Here is a 21,277-nt window from a genome sequence, read left to right as displayed (position 1 = left end):
TATTTTTTATTGTACTATTTAACTATGTTTATGGGTTTTGACATTTGTAAAACTAAATTACCTGAGCATCAAAGTCTTCCTTTTATACGCAATTTCAAAGTATATGTCACATGCTCTAATTAATCTAAAGTAAAACAATACTCCGTATAATTTAATATGTAGTATATAAATATATAAATCATATATAAATATAAATAATATGAATATAAAAATATAAAATATAAATATAAATATATAAATATAAATTATAATTTTAAAATAATTTATAAATATAAATATATAATAATTTAAAATAAAACAATACGGAGTATAATTTAGTGCAAATTCCTTAAAGTGAAACCGTGTGAGCAATTAAAATCCCCTTCGGACTCTACCTTCACCCTGCTTTACTTCTAACACATACTCGTACTAAATAGCCATCAAAGTACACTTCCACCTCAAAGATTCAATCTTTATTAACACCCATATCAAAAAGTTTCACATTTCATCATAAAACACAAGATTCAACCTTTTTTTTTCATCTGGGGTTCACTATTTCTTGTTTTCCCAGTTAACAATACAAACTTTTTTCCCGGAAAATATGGAAATGGATCTCTGGGGTTCAAGAACTCACTCTGCAAAACACAATCACCACCACTTTCATTCTTTCCAGTCCGGCCGTTACAACAACTCCGGTAACTCTTACGCCATCCCTTTTTTACTTTTATTAAGTAATTTTTAATTATAATATTGTTTGATGGTTTAAATGTTTATTTGTTCAGTAAGCTATTCATTGAACTGGGTTGTTTTCATTTTTTGTAATTTTTGGTATCTACTAAAATAAAAATCCAAACTTTTTGGAAAGATTCCTACTTTGAGATCATTCCAAGTTTTCTGAAGTATGTTTTTGTTACTGTGTGTGTTCTGTAGAACTATAAGATTTAATCTTTCTTGTTTACTTTCCAAAAACAAGAATCAGAGTGGTAGTGTTTTAATGTTCATGATCACAGATGAATAAGTTTTAAAGAAGACTTGAAATTTGACTTTTGAAGTAAAAACTACTATTCAGTTTGACTTTTGAAGTCAGGCCATAGTTATTTGTGCTCCACTGGTTCTTGGGTTGATTTTTGTTGAATTTAAGTGGTTGACTTTCGAGGTCAAACTAAATGCTTTGTGGATTGTGGTTCTTGAATCTTGATAGATGGATATTGGTTCATTATGATTATCAACTGAAATTTCTGAAGTGATTACTTATTTATAAGTTATAACTCGGAGCTGAATTGTAATATTGTCATTTGTGTGGTTCTTGATGGATAACAAAAGGTGGGTGCAGTTTAATATTATCCAAAATGTTCAATGTGTAAGATATTATTCATATTTCCTAAGACCGTTTCAAACCTCGATTGTAACGTTAAAAACAAGTGATGTACTATTTAATAATGTGGAAGGTTAAGGGTGTGTTTGGGTGACGAGCTTGTTGTAGCTTATGGGAGCTTATAGGAGCTTATAGGAGCTTGAGCTTATGATTTTAATAAGCTCCAAGTCATAAGCTTCGTTTGGTAGAGAAAAAAAGTAGAGCTTATGAAAACCATAAGCTCTGAAAAAATAAGGACAAAATTTCATTCCTCGTCTCTGAACTTTACATCAAATTTGACTCCTCGTCCTTTTTCTTTTTTTGTGCATCCCTCGTCCCTAATGTATCACAATTCTACATCCCTCGTCCTTTTTAGGGACGAGGGATGTAGAATTGATAGAAAGAATAAGGACGAGGGATGTAGAATTGTGATACATTAGGGATGAGGGATGCAAAAAAAAAAAAAAAAAAAGACGAGGAGTCAAATTTGATGTAAAGTTCAGGGACGATGAGTGAAATTTTGTCAAAAATAAGCTACTTTTAGTAGCTTATTGAAAAAAGTAGAGCTTATGAACTGAAAAATAAGCTCCAGCTAGTTTACCAAACACTTATAAAAAATAATAAGCTCTAGCTACCAGCTTAAAAAATAAGCTCCAGCTCCAGCTCTATCTCATAAGCTCCAGCTACAAGCTCCAGCTACTTTCATCCAAACACACCCTAAGAAGTAAAGTTTTTTAAACGGGAGTGTCAAATTTGAGTGTTAAATTTGTAGTAGGTGAGTGATGTGGTAAAATATTATTGGTAGTTGAGTATTAAATATATTAATTAATACTCCGTATTATATAAACATTAATGGTGAATTCTGATTGGTGGACCAAAATTTGACACCCTTTTCCGTTTCCGTCAGATTTGTGACTGACGCCCGGGAACGTTAAATTTTGACGCCCCGTTACGGGCGTCAGGGGTGTCAAAGGTGTGACATATTGGATTCCATGTCATTTGACGGAAGATTTAGACACCCCATTAGAAATAGTCTAAAGTGCTACTCTCTCCCTCCAAGATTAATTATCCCAGCAAAAAAACACGCAATTTAATGTACTTTTTGTCACTTTTACCGTTTTACTCTTACTTTTCATCTACTTTTTTGTCTTATATGCCATAAATGAATTTAACCTTATTATTCTTATCTATTTATGAAAGCAGATAATTAATTTGCGATAACCAAGAAAAAGGAATAATGTACAATTAATATGGGAAGGGAGAGTATTTGTTTAGTTGTGGGATACTTGGTGGCCAAGTTCAACTTGGTGGCCAAGTTTATGTTTTTTGTATAAATATAGGAGTTATTTTAAGCTTTTAGGTGGTAAGGAGAGAGAACTTGCGAGTGAAAATTAGGGAGGATTACATTCTTATAAACAAAGAATTATAGTGGGTTTTTGCTGTGGATTAACCTTGAGGAGGTGACTCACTCAAATCGTTTGTGTTCTTTTCGTTTGGTTTCTATAATACTCTGTTGACTATATTAATTGTGTGATTTGTTATTCAGCTAATCGATCCCAACACAACGATCCTGAAAATCGAATCTTTAACACCTTCTTGTTTGACTCAGATACTCATCTAATTGCTACAATGGACTGTGATGATGATGATGATGTTGGAGCCTGGTTCCCCTGCCCTTTCTGTTACGTTGAAATCGAAATCCCCGTGCTGTGTTGCCATTTGCAAGAAGAACACTGTTTCAATCTTAAAAACGCGGTATACCTAATTACCTATACGCTATTCATCCATCACTTTTGTAGGATGCATTCATCTTGTGGGTCTCATTCTAGCATTCTACACTCAACATTTAATGTAGAATATGACTCACAAAAGCATTTATGCATCTTGATAGGTTCACTTGTTTAAGCTAATGTTAAAGTTTTTGTTTAGGTTTGTCCAATATGTGCTGCAAATTTGGGCAAAGATGCACTTTCTCATTTCACATCCCACCATGTCCATTCAATAAAGGTAAGCCAATGCACATCTTTACTGTACTTATATACAACTAGTTTATCTAACAATGATTGGAATAATTTGAGTTGTATATCTTACTGAGTTTTCTATCGACAACTCTAATAGCTGTCATTAATGTGCTTGAAATCGTTGTACAATTCAAAAACCATTACTTAACATTCTCCTATAATAAAAAAAATCAAAGATTCGGTATTTACTACGTATAAACAGTAGATTTTAACTTAGTTGTCGGTTATTAACAGAGGAGGAGAAAGTCCCAAAAATTCGGATTGTGGAGTAACGGTGCCAACCTCACACAAGAAACGCCTGACAGGGGAAACATGCTTGACGCTACTCCCGACCCTCTATCCGCATTCCTGGGTAACGTCCCATTCTCAGAACTTCACGAAGAACAAGTCTCGACTACTATTTCAGATCCCATTAGGTATACGTTCCTTGTCATACATTTTTCAGTGTTTTGTTCATCGATAAAACTGATTAGTACATGTCTGCGTAAATTTCTCATTGCGTGTTAAACGTGTAGCAACACAAGTGTAGAAGTAGAAGTGAAGGATCATGAAGAAAAGAGGTCTCAAGCAGCATTTGTTCAGGATCTAATTTTTTCCACCATTTTCTGAAGTACATGTCTCAAACACAAAAGCCTTATTAGCAGCAGAGGAAGTTAAGTTAACAACAGTTGGGTAGATCGTTAATCTTTATGTTTTAAATTAATTAATCGGCAAGTTATCTGAAGTTAGTAGATTATGATATCAGTCCTGTATGTGTAACTTATGTAAGTTCTCATGTGAAATGAAATCAAAATCTTCATCACTTAAACTCTGCAGTTATAATAGTGTCATCCGAATTCTAATTTATAGATAGCATGCATCAAAGTATTCATTCATACCAGTGTTAAGTCAGAATTACTTGGCGAGTACTCGGTTTTTGCGCCTAGGGGAGTACTCGGTCAAACTCGGTCAATCTTTGGTCAAAACTCGAGATTACTTGGAGAATCGGTCAAAGTCAAACTTGATCAACATCCGAGTACTCCTGATTTTCTGAGTTTCTGAATACTGCTAAAAAAGTCTAGACCGAGTAGCAATTTTTGCAACCTTGATTCATACAATCTTACATATACATACGACAAGCAAAAACCAATTCAAGTCAACCACCAAGAAAGTGAACAAAAGCAGCAACAAAAACAAGCATACGGTAATTGCTAAAACATCAAACGTATTAATATTTGCGACGTTGATTGAACTAAACTAGCATAAATATAAGAGTTGCAACATGTATGTTACCATAAAAATGCAAAAATAAGTCCATACACTTAAGAATATTAATCACCAAACAACTCAAATATATAAAAAGGTACAAACTTGAGATAGAAATCACTCAATAATCGACTGGATAACACCTGCACCAACGGTCTTTCCACCTTCTCTGATAGCAAACCTCATTCCTTGTTCACAAGCAATAGGCATAATAAGCTCAACCACCATTTTCACACGATCACCAGGCATAACCATCTTCGATTCTTCATCTTTATCGTTCATAATCGCCGTTACTTTCCCAGTAACATCAGTAGTCCTCATATAAAACTGTGGTCTATACCCTGCAAAAAACGGCGAATGTCTTCCACCTTCTTCTTTCTTCAAAACATACACCAAAGCTTCAAACTTTGTGTGAGGTGTAATCGAACCAGGTTTCGCTAAAACCATCCCTCTTTGAATATCAGTCTTTTGAATACCTCTTAACAAAAGACCAACATTATCACCAGCCAATGCTTCATCTAGAAGCTTCTGAAACATTTCAACACCTGTAACAATAGTAGTTCGTGTATCTTTCAACCCTACAATCTCAACACTCTCACCAATCCTAACTGTACCTCTTTCAACCCGACCCGTGGCAACAGTACCACGACCCGTAATCGAAAAAACATCTTCAATCGCGCACAAAAACGGTAATTCAGTCTGTCTTTGTGGAATCGGAATGTACTCGTCAACAGACGCCATTAATTCATAAATTTTATCCACCCATTTGTTCTCACCTTTCACAATTTTAGGGTTTTCAGTTAAAGCTTCTAAAGCTAACAAAGCAGACCCCGAAATAATCGGAATATCATCACCGGGGAATTCATAAGAGCTCAATAGTTCCCTAACTTCTAATTCAACTAATTCTAACAGTTCTTCATCATCAACTTGATCTTGTTTATTTAAAAATACAACCATATTAGGCACACCTACTTGTTTCGCGAGCAACACGTGTTCTTTCGTTTGCGGCATAGGTCCGTCGGCGCCGGAAACAACAAGAATAGCTCCGTCCATTTGAGCAGCTCCGGTGATCATATTTTTAACATAATCAGCGTGACCGGGGCAATCAACGTGAGCATAATGACGGTTTTCAGTCTCGTATTCAACGGTAGCCGTGTTAATTGTAATACCACGGGCTCTTTCTTCCGGCGCGGCGTCAATTTCGTCGTACTTTTTTCCGATGCCGCCGCCGGAGGAAGCTAGGGCCATGGTGAGTGCGGCAGTAAGGGTAGTTTTACCGTGATCGACGTGGCCGATGGTTCCGATGTTGACATGTGGTTTGGTGCGTTCGTATTTGCCACGAGCAGCGCGAACAGTTAGGGTTTTACGGCGGTGGGATACGGCGGCGGAGGAAGGTGAATTGTTGTGGATGAATAGGTTTGTGGTGGATTTAGAAATAAATGAAGATGATGAAAGGAGTAATTTAGGTGAAGGTGAAATTGAGGGGGATTGTGAGGTGGTGGTTGTGTAAGTGAATGACGTGGCAGCGGTGGCTGCGGCGGAGATGGAAGCCATTCTGACGGAGGTTGAGGATAGGATTTTGGGGGAGATGGATAGAGTGATTGTGTGGTTTGAGAAGATGGTGGTGGGTTTATGTTGGATCCGAGTATAGGGATAGTGTGACGTGTATTATCATTTTGCCACATAGGATCCGGGTTGTTTTACAACCACGGATATTATGAAATCGGGTCCATTGGATCCGAATTGTTGTTTCATCTGAATATCTGATACAATCATTTTTCTTATTAAGGTAGTAGTGAGCTATGTGCGAGCTATCTAAACTCGACTCATGAAGAGCTTGATTCTATTTAAGCTCGTGACTTCGAATTTAATCATATTTTAATGATCATTTAGTAAATAAGTTTGAGTTTATATTAAGTTTGTTGTAACTATTCGGATCGATGTTTGAGCGAATTCGTGAACTTTCGGGAGTCGATTTAGTCAAACCAATCAAGAACGATTGATTAGATCGATGTCTAGAGTCGTTAATTCGACTTGTATGGGTTTTAGGACTGATTTGGTTGAGAGGATTCGGCTAGGGTTATGGAGAGTGATCAACCCTAAAAGTGAAGCCATGCTCGTCTATTTATACTCGTCTTGGGCTTCATTCGATCACGGACCCGTCCAACTTTAATCTTGCTTTAGTTGATATAATTAGGGACTTATATGCACCAACAAACTCCCCCTAGGACCTAGTTCTATCAACATTTCTTTTTTACCCAGAATTATACACCATTATCTCCGTTGATGATCAACACACTCCCCCTAGGATATGGCGTTACTTTCAGCTTCACTTGATTTCCCTTTATGCACCAATAAACTCCCTCATATGGCACATATATTCTCTCTTCATTTTCATCCTTGTCATATTCCAATGATAATCGCAAGTCGATACAATTACCAAGAAATACAACTTGTTGAACCATTGAGTAAACTCTCTTTTGATACTCGGAGATTTCTACTCAGCAATCTTCAAAGCTCACCAGTCACCAGATTAACCCTAACTTATGACCGTTGCCAATTTAGGTTCTTCAATCTCTTCAAATCTTCATATATGCAGCGGAAATTAAGATTTGACTTTGTTTGGCCCATAAATAATCAGAAGGTTCTGACTACCCCACAGTAATTTTTGTTTCCTTCTAAAGCTTCATAACATACACATGGTAACATCACAAAGTACAATCACATGTAGTTTTAGTTATTTTCGGTTGTAGTTTTGTGTTTGCGTTAACACTACAATAGGTCTCTCAACTTCGGCTCAATTTACACAGCAACCCCTCAAGTTTACACTTTTTCAGGGGTAGAAAGTGTAAACATAGAATTTTATTAAAATAAAAGAAACTAATTCCCCCGAATTTATAACGGGCCCTATCTTCTCGCTCGGTGCGAGTTAAATTTTTCCGAGACTACCGTTCAACTCGAAAAAGTCTCACGAACCCAACGGGACTAACTATACGCGAAACAGACACTTTTTAAAAAACGCTTAACACAACGACAGCCTGTATCTTTCTGTTCGCCGCAAGTTAAATTTTTCCGACAGCACCGTTACACTCGAATTTTTTTTTTTGAACAAAACGAAACTAACTACGTTCGAAACGGACACTTTTTAAAAACGCTTAAGACAACGACGTATAAAACGGCGCTTAAAACATGGGTCATTTTCCCCTCTGTAAATACACAACGCTACGTTAAATATGAATACACAAGCCGAAAGCCCCCGCCGCATCGCGCGGGCCGAATCCGGACTAGTTCTTATGATAATATAATACATTATATAAATATAATATAATTTTATAAAAATAATTATCGTATGTATTAACCCTTATATACTAAAACACATGGTCAAATGTGTAGTTTTAGTTATTTTCGGTTGTAGTTTTGCGTTCACATTACAATAAGTCCCTCAACTTCGGCTCAATTTACACAATAACCCCTCAAGTTTACACTTTTTCAGGGGTAGAATGTGTAAACATAGAATTTTATTAAAATAAAAGAAACTAATTCCCCCGAATTTATAACGGGCTCTATCTTCTCGCTCGGTGCGAGTTAAATGTTTCCGAGACTACCATTCAACTCGAAAAAGTCTCACGAACCCAACGGGACTAACTATTCGCGAAACAGACACCTTTTAAAAAATGCTTAACACAACGACAGCCTGTATCTTTCTGTTCGCCGCAAGTTAAATTTTTCCGACAGCACCGTTACACTCGAAATTTTTTTTTGAACAAAACGAAACTAACTACATTCGAAACGGACACTTTTTAAAAACGCTTAAGACTACGACATCTAAAACGGCGCTTAAGACATGAGCCGTTTTCCCCTCTGTAAATACACAACGCTACGTTAAATATGAATACACAAGCCGAAAGCCCCCGCCGTATCGCGTGGGCCGGATCCGGACTAGTTCTTATGATAATATAATACATTATATAAATATAATATAATTTTATAAAAATAATTATCGTATGTATTAACAAGTCGAACTAGAGCCAAACCCGAGCTTGTATAAATATCAAAGAAGCCAAACTCAAGCTTAATAGCTGAGCTTGAGCTCTATAAATATTAAACGAATTGAGCAATTGAGCCAAGTGAAGCTCAGCTCGACTAGTGTCATTTACACCCATTGTATACAAGTATAGAAAAAAATTATCTATTGCTGAAAAAAGACGTTACCATATCATAAGTCTCTTACTAATCATAATATGATACATGTAATGTTAGGGTGCAAACCGAAGTCTCGCATCGCTCATGGGACAAAACAAATGTATGTATATAAGTTTAAGAAAAAGTCACTCTATCACCAATTGATTTTAGAAAATGATGGACTCTTGGGCTTATATTGCAGGACATTGTGTTTGGGCAGGGCCGGCTAAGGCTATGGGCGAAGCGGGCGACGGCCCGAGGCATCACGCGGTTAGGGGCATCATTTCGAAAAAAATTATTAATATCCATAGTTTAAACCTCATAAAGATATATGCTTGCGTAACTGTTGGGAGCATTTTATAATCATTTCGCCCGGGTCATGCAAAAACTTTGAACAAAGTTTGACCGGCCCTGTGTTTGGGCAATACTATCCTTACAACTGGTATCAGAGCTAGACTATAGCTCCGATGTGGTGGACATCGCAGTGGGCGCATCCCTGAGCGCACGCAGCGACATGGCGCAACCCTGGCTATGATGAGTTGATCCTGGAAGCCTTGTATCGAAATCTCCATGTGCGAGTTCCGAGTTGGCGGCGGTAAAGGTTGGATCCGGACTATCGTTGGATGGGCCGGACTATCGTTGGAGGGGAGGCCCAGATGGACTTGGGTTTGAGGGGAGGTTTGTTAGGGTGCTGTTCATGGGACAAAACAAAGTCTAAGGGAAAGTCCCTCTATCACCAATTGATTTTAGAAAATGATGGACTCTTGGGCTTATATTGCAGGACATTGTGACCTATTGTAATGCGGCATTTTCGTCACATTTTGGACTTAACACGCCTGCAAAACAAAAAAATTATTAAAAGCTATGGAGTATTTATTTTTAACCGCTAAAGGCAAAATTTATTAAAAGCTAGCGAGAAGCTAGCAAAATAGAATTACAAAGCGTTCATGGAGTTATGTAACCACACCGTCCAATTAATATTACACTTATGAAAACGAGAGTATAACCAATTAAAAGTTGAAACAGCTGTGCTATCATAATCATAAATGTGTGACTTTTAACAGTTGAATCTTCGAAGATATAGCTATAACGAAGGCGCAAAGTGTTCCATAAAACCAAGATGATGATGACTCTTAGAATGATACGTTGTCTACCACTAATAGGAACACCATCAACCCACAATAGAATTCCAAAGAGGGAAATGCAATGTTGGTCCGTTGGCATATCTTGTCCCAAATCTATATACTAGTCTCACAAGCTAAAAATAAATGAAACTCATCTTCATCATGAAGATCGCACAAGCAGCAATTTTTCGGTTCGATATCACGCAACATAAGATTAATTTTGTGGGAAGACGAATATGTTCATGTGCCAAATAAAAAGGTTAATCTTGATAGAAACAAACTTACACCACATAGTTGGCGTTGTCGATGGGACAAAAGAGAACTTATCGATCAAAAGCCTTGCACTTGAAACTGAAAAAATGTGAGAAGAAGAACCTCAGTCCATAACGACTAGTCTGGTGCTTCGGAATTAATAACAGAAGTGGTAAGAAATCGCAGCTCATTCCATTGGTCCGACTCCAACCCCATCCATTGCTAGAGTACAGATCGGACAGTGTAATTTCATGCTTTGTATCGAGCAAAAAATAACGATGAAAGCGAATAACAAAAGGAATATCGCTAAATCGCTAATCCAAGTATCAAGCCAAAAATTAGTCATGCGCCCATCGCATGACTAATTAGTCATGGTTCTGTCTGAATTGTTGCTGTACGTGTCAATTAACCGAGTTACTCGCGAGTTATTTGTGTTTGACTCGTTAAGAGCTCGATTCGATTTGAGCTGCTCAAGTTCAAACATATTTTATAGACCATTTATGTAAATGTGTTCGAATTTCTTTTATTGAGCTCGAACTTCTTATAAGTTATATCAAGTTGAAGCTTCTTATATCGAGCTCGAAAACCGGCGAGACCTTTCATTTATTTCATTAATTACGAGTACTTTTTAAATTATATTATACAGAATAAAACTTAAATTGTTTATTTTAATGTTATATGTATAACAAGCTGGACTAGTGTCGAGCTTGAACTTGTATAATGCCAAACGAGCAAATCTCAAGCTTAATGTTACTTGAACTCTTGGAATTATTTTTTTCGAAAAGCTAGATTTATATTTCACGAAAGAGTCACATGTGGGGGACCCAAACCCATGTACACGAGCTCGATGTAGAGTTACATATTCACAAACTAGTTACATGCTAACAAACTAAACAAAGGATTACAAAACAGAACAGCAGTAAACGGAATAGTTGCGGAGTTAGCAACATATCGAACTTTCACCCATAATTTAAACTAGACAGGTGAAGTTTAGCTAGACTCGTCGTTTACACCCGGTCTATACAAGTTTGCATGGGAAAATGAAAATGATATGTTATAGAAAAACATAAGTTACCAGACCATAAGTCTCTTTTCCGTTCACAATATCATTATCCACTTTAAACAAGTCTGCAGGTTTATCAAAACTTTCCTAAAAAGCTTCACCAACAATAGCAACTAGCAACAGAAAGTTAGCAAGCCAAACCAAGAACACCTCTAATGTCATGAAATAAGCCTATTTCTAAAGCTCAAGTCTTGAGCTTTTTATTCGTATAAGCTATAAAGTTCAGCCATATGTTTCACTTTCGATATCCTTCATGCTATAAGATTAAAAGTTGTAACCAAGAATTAGCGCATTAGGCCAATATGACTAAAAACAGCTTCATATTCAAGTTAAGACCAGTAAGGACAACCAATTATAATGGAAACAGGCCCCTGCCCAAAAAGTTTTAAACTTTTCCAACATTCAACCACAAGTAACAATAGTTAAGTAATCTGCTTGTACCACTTATGCACAACATACTATTGTTATAACTACATAGCACATTTGTAGTCTCTACATTCTAGCACCACAAGTCCACAAGCAACATTCGTTAACCAATCTGCTTGTAGGATTTATGCAAGAAGTGAAGAAACAACAATGTTAACACGCTACTTTACTTCAATCAACAATGGCCAAAACAAAACTTTTACCAAAAAGTCATTATTATTATCAAATTCCAACCAAAGTTATTACAGAGTGAAATCCTATATCAAAATACAACAAAATTGCAACAGCAACTCCCAAATGCTGCAACTACTTTAACTGAGTACCTTCATCTATCTATGTTATAAGAAATAAACGCCCAACAAAAAACCCTAGAGATACAAGAAATATCATCTGACAATTGGCATTACATGATATCACTGTAACCCAAAAAAAGCATATACTAAACCTTTCAAGAATAAAGGTAAACACTATGATAGTAGGATAGAAGCCCAACATCATCAGTAGATGATCAATCAATAGACCATATCTCACTGATTCATCAATCATCATAACAGGATACAAGCCCAAAATCATCAGTAGATGATCAATCAATCAACCATATCTTACTGATTCATCAATCATCATAATGCTCAACTAAGAGTAGAGCCTTCTTTAACTACCAATCAAATCTAAGAAAGATTCAGCAACCAAGTCACCTCATGGACATCAAAGTTCTTACCTTTTTCTCCCTTTCAGCTTTTTTAGCAGCAGGGGTTCGTTTCAATCGACCCAATTCCTCCATAACTACTTTCTCAACTATATCAATCGAGTTTAGCAGTTTCTTTTGGGGTGTCTCAAACTCTGAATTTCCACCATTTTGGTTAGCAATATCAGTTAATCTCAACGGAATCTTTCCTAATTTCGACGGTTGAAACACTTTCGATGATACATTAAGTTTAGGTGTCACTAAAGAAGACTCATTCTCAAGATGAGAACTTGATGTTGTTGGACTCCCCATAACTTGACCATCACCATCTCCCAATCTAGCCCTTCTCCTTTCAATCGCCTGTATTGATTCAATACATAATATTATATATACATTATATACATCCAATTAATTCACATACTGTTCGTCAATCAAGAATCATAAAAATAAAATAAAATATATTATTAAAATAAATGATGATTAAAATTAATTAAAGATGAATCATACATACCCAATTATTTCATACTGTTCACCAATCAAGAATCAAGAAAATTATAATTGAAATTAATTAAAGATTAAAGATGAATCATACATACCCTAACGACATGAGTTATGTCACCAAGTGGAGTACGTGGATACCAAGAAGGTAACACACTGCGGGACCCAGATCGTCCATTTCTGCCACGTCGGACACTGCCACCAGAGGGTGGCGAGTTCTGATTTCGTCGGTAAATTGTTCTCGGCGTTCCAAATAAACTGATTCCGGCACCGGAGACACCACTTCTCGTATATCGAGTCGCACCAATTTGTTGACCTGAACCACCACCAATCAACGGTGTGGATCCCCATCTAAACGGTGTTTGATTTAGAATCCTTCTTTCGTTATCATCTAAATCCGGCAAGATTTCTGTTCTAATGAGTGACGTCAGACGACGATGGTATATATCTGCAACGACGTCGTTTGGCCTTGATAGTCTATCTCTTGCTTCCGGCATATTTGTAAATCTTTTCAAACCTGCAAAACGAAAACGTTGTGAAATTAATTAAGATGCAAAGATCAGATAACCCAGATCAGTTTTTATAAGAAGTTTCAGTTTTTCAGTGACGCAAATGATAAAAATGTTGAATTGAAATGAAATTGAAGAATCGGTTAACCTGATTGATAACTGATGTGATTTGGGGGTTCAGATGAAACAACAACAATGGTGATCTGGGTGCTTTTAGAGAGCTTTGGGAGAGGTGAAGTGGTGAATTTTGAAATGAAATTTGGGCGGTTTTATATAAAGTCATCATTCTGTAATTTGAAACACCGAAAATTTTGGAATTTCAATTTAATTTAATTTAATTTTTATTTTTATAAAAAAGGAAAACTAGTTTGATTAGTGAGCAAGAAACGGTTTGTGGTATTTCAAATTTCAAAATTGTTTTCAGTTTGCCATTAGGCGGGATAACTTTAGTGTTTGTTAAGTTACTATAATACCCTTTCCGCTGAAGGCTGAGTTTGTTAGTTTGTGGGCTACTAATGTAAAATTGCTTAGAGAATGCCAAAATATTGTTTGCACGGGAAGAGTGATAGTAAAACAATGCAACCGTTACCATTGTCTGTTATAAATGCAACAACTTACTCTGTACTTCACTTGAAATCAGTAACTAGTAAAAATGAACATGAACATACACAAATTCTTTTAATTTATGCCGTAGTAAAAATACTAGCGCAACTTTTTTTTCTTCATAACTGAAATCTATTCATTTCATCGAGAAGTGTTTCCTTGTAGTTTATTTGGTAACAAAGGTCAGATTACCAAGGCGTTGGGTTTCCAATTTGATGTGGCGTTGGGTGCTTTCCAACGGGAGAATCAACGGGATTTATGATGTGCCAATCTGTGATTCGTTCGCTTTTTTGACCGTTTGACATTTTCAATTTAATAAAAAAAATATAAATTCAAAAACTTATTCTATATATATCAAAATATATTAACCATTTTAACAAGAACACGCATACATATTATTTATTTTATATACTAGTTTTATGAGCCCGTCCGTTGGACGGAAGTTCTAAGCATATGATTTCGTAACTGTTGAATATATATAACAAAAGCAGTACATATTATGGTGATGTTCGTTGTAACTTTATGACCCTGTCCGCTGGACAGAAGTTCCAAGAATATGATTTCGCAACTGTTGAACATATAGTAACATCAGAATTACATATTATGGTTAAGTTCTTTGCAATTTTATGAGCCCATTCGAAATTCTAAGAATACAATTTCGCAATTGTTGAATATATAACAAAATTAGAAGTAGATATTATGGTGAAGTTCGTTACGATTTAAGATTTTAAAAGTATTATAGTGCCCTTGTTATAAATGACTACACGACTCCTGAGGAAATTCAATTATTTCTAGCTGATATGGTGATACGTTTATAAAAAACATATTCGCAAAATCAATAATTGTAATAACGTATATTATTATAATAATAACAAAGTATATGATTATAGAAATAATATATTAAGAAATCTATAATTCAATTTATGTATTTAAATAATCAACTTTTAGTATTGTTTGAATCGATTTATCATTCACGTTATATTAATAATCCAATTGTTATTTAATCGTGCAAATGTGCATAGAGGGATGTCTACATTTCATATTATTATATTAATTATATTAATATATTATTATTTTAGATTTATTATTATCTTAAACTAATTAAGATTTAAAATTACATACCTAAATTTAAGGATTTATTTTAAGAATTTATTATTATTTAAATCAATTTAATTGAGAAATTGACACGTGTGCAATATTAATACAGATTAATTTAGAAATTGACACCTACGATTATTATCCCGCGATTTATAATAATGTATAGATATCTACATATATTATTCTATATACTAATTCCATATCACTCCATTTACAAAAAATTTCTAACACTCCAAACAATCAAGATAATAAACCCGAAACATCACCCTTTAACAATACCACGTCTCATTGGACATCCTCTACCTAGTATTGATTTGTTAGGGAGATCATCCTCTAAAATGGAGGACCCGGAAGATGCGATACGTCTTAAAATCTAAAAAAAGGCTCGTCGCAAGTTCAAAAATGACTTGATTATTGATAACCTCGTTCAGGACGATGATTAGATTTAAAATTTGATCATTTATGATGTATTTGTTTTTTAGAATTCAACTATGTCTTTTTTCTTTATCTAGGAATTAAAATTATGTATTTTTTTAGGAATTTAAATGATATATTTTTTTTGTTTTGATTTAATCATATATTTTATTTTGATTTAGTTATGCTTTTTTTAATATTTATGTTTTTTTAAATATTTCGTTATATTACTTATATAAACAAAAAATGAAAACTCAATATCATATCATCATTTCACTTTCAATCGACACCACAATTATTTCACATAAAAAAAACTCACACTGCCTAGTCATAAAAAAAATGAAAAAAAAAAATGTGATGACCCGGAAAATTTCGACTTATTTAAACCAATTCTCTATACGATTTATTATTTTGACACGTTAAACAAAGTCTGTTAGATTGAGTCTCAAAAATTTTAGAACTGTTTCATATATACAATTACCTTTGACTACTCTCGACGATTCATTAACAATTATATGTATGTATGTATATATATATGTACAAGTAAAAACGACTTTCCTACAGTAAAACACTATTTGCTACAGTGACATACTATTTGATGCCGACGAACTAGCAAACAAAACGGGAAAGGCGGTCATACGATCGCATGAGCTACAGTAAATCGAAAAGTACTATAAAAAGGCCAGTTTGTCCGACGATATACTTCACAACATATTTTCTTATGTAATGTAAATTTTAATTTATAATTATAATTATAATTTTAATTTAAGTTAATAATAATAAAGTATATTCGAGGGTGTTTTAATTCGGGTTTCAAACCGCTTTAAGCTAAGGAAATATTGGGTATTGTTTGGGGTATTGTTCTTGAATCCAAGGCCAACCATACAGTCGTCTACCGTCATTACGTCTACGCAATTTGCCTACAATATTGAGTCTCAATATTGAACTGTGAGTTTATAGTCTCTCTTTTTAAATACTATAAATATTTTTGGGCTGAGAATACATGCAATTTATTTTAAACACGATAAGACACAAGTACATACTAAATTATACACTGAGTTAAATCGAAAATCCCTTAGCTTTGGTAACTAGTAGCTGCCAGTACATAGGATATGGACTGGTGGGCGCGAATAATTGTATATGGATCCATAGGGCTTGACATCCTCGTCCGAGCTAGAGCGCTAGCCTTTTAACGGACGTATGTTATTTGAGTTTAAGACATGTTGGTTTGCGTGTATTAAAACGAATGGGGTAATTATCACTATAACGTTAAGTTTAGTTACCAGGGTGCTCTGTTACGTAGAATCTATTGATAAACTTTTGATGAAATCTTGTGGTCTATCTTTATATATGTTTATGACTCGAGCAATTAAACCTATAACTCACCAACATTCGTGTTGACTTTTTAGCATGTTTTATTCTCAGGTCCTTAGAATGCTTCTGCTGTGATGTGCTTGTTGCCTGCATGGAGTCTCTCATGCTTTGTACAAAGTTTATTGCATTCAAAATAAAACTGCGTTGTGTAATAAATAACTGGACTGTGATGTCAACTTGTAAATTAAAGACTTATGTATTTCGGGGTTTTGCTTATACCTAAGCACTCGCTCACATGTTTATAACTTTCTATGTTTAGAAAGTCACTTATTTTAATGAATGCAATATTTTATCAAAACGTATCATATAGAGGTCAAAACCTCACTGTGGAATCAATGATTAACGTGCCGCGTCAATAGCGATTTTGACGGGTCGTTACAAAAAATCACACCACAAATCATAACAAATGTTCTAAATCAATAAACCCACCATAGTGGTCTAGTGGTTACCCCTTTGCACTTGTGCATTGGGATAGGGTGGAGAGGTCTAAAGTTCGAGTCTCTCCTCTTAAATATATCCGCGGGATTTATTACCTGAAGCCATATTGCCCTAGTAAGGTTTTATCGACCCGTACTCAGGACCCAGGTCCGACCGCCTACCCCTCGAGATGGTCTAAGGTTCGGGTCCATGTAATGCGGTTTGGATTTCCTTCCTAAAAGCGTGTGCGTGCGTGACAAATAAGAGTATTCGATACCAACAACTTGTCTTTAAAAAAAATGTTCTAAATCAATACATGTGAAAAATATAAACTCCGTATCAAACAAAATAAGTTAATAACTAGACTATATAGTACGGAGTACATAAAATTCTGGTACCCAAATTCATAAAAAACCACTTCCAAATTCAAAATCCTCGCATCTAGCTAGGGAAATCAGAGACTAGTCAAGCAATAGTCGGAAACTTTTACAATCATGCCTCAATGAGTCAAGGGCTCCAGCTACTAACACACAAATTATAATCTGATGGTTCAATTATTAAATTAAATGGTCTATTAAATCAAAGATTTGCCGAAAGCCCAAAACAACCAAAACTTGGTCTACATTTAAGACTAATCAAATGCCTATAACACATGAATACAAAAATTGTTGTTGAAATTATTATTTAAAAGAGTGGTCTAACTTATAACATTCTTAAACAAAAACCATGAGAAATATCAAAATCGAGATTATATGAATCCGTAAGCAAAAGTTATAATTGGCTCACACCAACACAACCACCCATTTCAACTACCTTTCATCTTTCACTTAGAGCGAGATGGTAGTTACTACTACTATTTCCTAAGTGCATTCATCTTGTCCCTAAGATAATATAGCTTCGCCCTTCTCACTTTCTTCTTGTCCAAAACCTTTATCTCTTTCACATTCGGTGAATACCTGTTACCAGTACCGACAAACAAAGTTACTTAAGGACCCCTCCAACAAAAACTGTAGATATAGCAATTTCAACCCATTAATTTACAAATGGGTTAATACCCAACCTGCTAATTCGATACATCTGGTAAAGTTATTAAAGAACGCTTACAGAGGTAGGAGATTTTCAACACCAACTCCTGCAACAAGCCTTCTTAATCTGATTGTTGTATTTAGACCCGCATTGCGTCTTGCTATCACAATTCCTTTCACTGTTGACACACGCCTTTTGTTCTCAGGTACTTCCTGTAATTTCAAAAATCATATCATGATATACATAAAAGATCAGTCTTTACATAAGTTTCAAAAACGAAAAAAACAAATTTAAGATGGAATATATAGTACATTTCTCTTACCAATTTGAGCTGGATTATATAACCTGGCTTTATTTCAGGTATCTCTCTTTGAGTATTTACTTCCTGCACCGCTTCTTTATCAACTATCTGCAAATAAATTACATTTTAGTTATAAAAATGAGGCGTAACATAAACATGAATACACGAAAAGAGGATCTCATACCTGCATTATGTGCCTGGCTGTTTTATCAAGCCTCTTGAATTTGATGCGAGGTGCAATCTCAGTGGCACCAGTTGTAGCAGTAGCATTTTGTGAACCATCTACTGTTGTAATGCCCCTATTAATCAAACGGGGCACCAAATGGGCACCCGAAAATAAGCCTATCCTGGACTCTCGGTAGGATGATGCTACAGAGGGTATACCAGTAATTTTGCATGAAAAAGGTAACTCTCTTATGGAGTCATAACTTCTGGTCTGAAATATTCAAAAAGTAAGTCTTTTCATCTAAAATATACACTACTTCTAATACTAAGTTCTGAACTATATAAAATAATTCTAGTAACCAAGCTAGGTTTCAATTTAACTATACTGTTTTAGATAAAACCTTTATCCTTGAATGTAACAACCTAAAACATCTAAAGCCTGAATTATAATATTTGAAACTTCAGTGGCGGTTTTGTTTGGTAGATAACTTACATAATGTCAATTTAAAGGATTAACCTTCTTAAGTATAGTTAATATTAAGTACCCAAAAAATTCAACAATAGAATATATAATAATATAAAGACCATTGTGCCATAAACATATGTGTATAATGTACTCTTGAATACATCAGATATTATAATCTTTGCCAGATCAAAAGATACTACGGTCTATTCGAGTCGACCGTGAACTCCTAGGATAAAGCCGATTCGAGATGGCTAATCTCCAAAGAAAAAAGACTTGTGGAAAAGAGACTTTGGATTAACCAAATATTCATTCATCATATCTAATTCATAAAGTAACATGCATATAAATACTGAAAGAAATAACTAATGCTACATGGGGTTACAAGATCATGCATAACTGAATTGAACTACTAATGAAAACTAAAATACTAAACTTCTAAAATGGAAAATGGGATCATGGTGCAACAACTGATCGATCACGTGCCATATGCAATACCATCAATCTATTATCATGGAAAGTGGTATCATGCTACACACGTGCTTGTACTACCACTACGTATTCTCTAACTTCTAACTGCTCGACTACACCGATCGTAACAAAAGACCATAGATGGGGGTAAATTCATATCATCAATTGGTCTAAAGTATGTACCAAGTATTTCCAAGACCAAAGAGGCAGACAGCAGCACAATATAAATGATCACGATCATGGAAAACGAACTCATACCATCAATCTATAAGACACTACTGGAGCAGTAGTAATTAATGCACATTTGTTGTTCAGTAAATGCTCTTCTAATAGTGGCAAATAGGTAACTTCTACGACTATATGATCCTTGCTAAAACTTTAAATTTCTGGATGTTTACATCTTAAAATACAATTCAGCTCGAAACCATTAGATCCAACTTGGATACATGGTTACAAGTTGACAAACTTCCCCATAAAATTCAGGAAATGGTTTGAATTTATTATAATAATTAGTGATGGATAAATAAGGTCAATTGGTTCTCATTCAACATTCTACAGGAGTGAATCTATTACACTCTACAAAACCACCATAACAGTTGTAAAAACATAATTTTTAATCAACCTCGAATCTATCTATTACTACAAAAAATCAAAGACTTAATTACCAAACACCTACGCACAGTATCACAATAATTGAACGAATAATAATATTCAGAATTGAACAACAACGAAAATAAAGTAAAATTACCGAAAAACGTGAAGGCGAACAAAACCTAAATGATGTCGAATCGAAAGTAATGGTGGATTTAATAGCGTTCTTTGTGAACGATATTATTTTGCCGCTAAACGATTGCATTTCTTCCGGTCAATTTATGCAAAACCCTAACAATTGCAACCTGCAACTGGCCCTAGGGAGGAGAATGCAAAACCCTTGTCGGATCTTTGAAATCCGGAGGTTTATGATCCGATATCCAAATTATGTTTTGACCGTTTCTAAAGGTGGCCGTGTCATCAAAGTAAGTGATGTATTTTTTTTTGGTGATGTGCAATGTAAAGGGATAAGTTAAATAAAAGAGAGTGTTAAATTTGAGGGTTAAATTTGTAAATGGGTGATGTGATAAAATATTATTGGTAGATTGGGTATATAATTTATTAATTAATAATATATAAAAATATGTGGTGAAATCTGATTGGCTGAAAAATATTTGACATATTCGTCAACTTATCGACTGATGCACGGGGCGTTAAACTTTGACGCTGCGTTAGGGGCGTCAAAGGCGTCAAACAACTTGCCAACTGGGATGACGGGAGAAATTTGACGCATGGTTAAAAACAGTCTAAGTTACCCCTCGAGGTACCGTGCATACATTATAGAAAAAGATAAATTGCAATAACCCGAATTCTATCTTGTTTTCTATCTTGTTTGTTCAATTTGTATTTATTTATTTATTTGATAAGCACGATTTACTAAGATAGTGTCAACTAGTTAATAACTGAAACAACATCGTGACACTGTCATGCAATCTAATAGGATGGCATCGGATCCGATTTGGGACGGGATTTAGGTAATCTGAGACTTAAATCCGATTAAAAAAAACTTGTTACAA

General features: G+C 35.0%; 4 protein-coding genes across 4 annotated transcripts; 1 reads left to right on the top strand and 3 right to left on the bottom strand.

Moving 5' to 3' along the window:
• Nucleotides 1–346: 346 nt before the first annotated feature.
• Nucleotides 347–4,086, top strand: LOC139867230 (protein DEHYDRATION-INDUCED 19 homolog 5-like). The gene is made up of 5 exons (XM_071855565.1): nucleotides 347–674; nucleotides 2,943–3,088; nucleotides 3,263–3,340; nucleotides 3,589–3,770; nucleotides 3,870–4,086. The coding sequence occupies exons 1-5, from the start codon at nucleotides 581–583 to the stop codon at nucleotides 3,961–3,963; spliced, it is 594 nt and encodes a 197-aa protein (XP_071711666.1). The 5' UTR covers nucleotides 347–580; the 3' UTR covers nucleotides 3,964–4,086.
• A 490-nt stretch (nucleotides 4,087–4,576) lies between these two features.
• LOC139865674 (elongation factor Tu, chloroplastic-like) lies at nucleotides 4,577–6,214 on the bottom strand. The gene has a single exon (XM_071853754.1). The coding sequence runs from the start codon at nucleotides 6,151–6,153 to the stop codon at nucleotides 4,717–4,719; it is 1,437 nt and encodes a 478-aa protein (XP_071709855.1). The 5' UTR covers nucleotides 6,154–6,214; the 3' UTR covers nucleotides 4,577–4,716.
• Nucleotides 6,215–11,901: 5,687 nt separating this feature from the next.
• Nucleotides 11,902–13,333, bottom strand: LOC139869353 (protein POLYCHOME-like). The gene is made up of 2 exons (XM_071857667.1): nucleotides 12,928–13,333; nucleotides 11,902–12,691 (listed from the first exon to the last, which is right to left on the bottom strand). The coding sequence occupies exons 1-2, from the start codon at nucleotides 13,324–13,326 to the stop codon at nucleotides 12,338–12,340; spliced, it is 753 nt and encodes a 250-aa protein (XP_071713768.1). The 5' UTR covers nucleotides 13,327–13,333; the 3' UTR covers nucleotides 11,902–12,337.
• A 4,537-nt stretch (nucleotides 13,334–17,870) lies between these two features.
• Nucleotides 17,871–20,672, bottom strand: LOC139867420 (large ribosomal subunit protein bL19cz-like). Its single transcript, XM_071855784.1, has 5 exons — nucleotides 20,419–20,672; nucleotides 18,756–19,007; nucleotides 18,593–18,679; nucleotides 18,349–18,482; nucleotides 17,871–18,200 (listed from the first exon to the last, which is right to left on the bottom strand). Exons 1-5 carry the CDS (start codon nucleotides 20,524–20,526, stop codon nucleotides 18,098–18,100), a joined length of 684 nt encoding a protein of 227 aa, XP_071711885.1. The 5' UTR covers nucleotides 20,527–20,672; the 3' UTR covers nucleotides 17,871–18,097.
• Nucleotides 20,673–21,277: the final 605 nt, after the last annotated feature.

This window comes from Rutidosis leptorrhynchoides, chromosome 9, assembly GCF_046630445.1.
Source record: "Rutidosis leptorrhynchoides isolate AG116_Rl617_1_P2 chromosome 9, CSIRO_AGI_Rlap_v1, whole genome shotgun sequence".
NCBI classification, from domain to species: domain Eukaryota; kingdom Viridiplantae; phylum Streptophyta; class Magnoliopsida; order Asterales; family Asteraceae; genus Rutidosis; species Rutidosis leptorrhynchoides.
The sequence above is the reverse complement of the archived record's forward strand: the minus strand, read 5'-3'. Positions and strand labels throughout refer to the sequence as shown.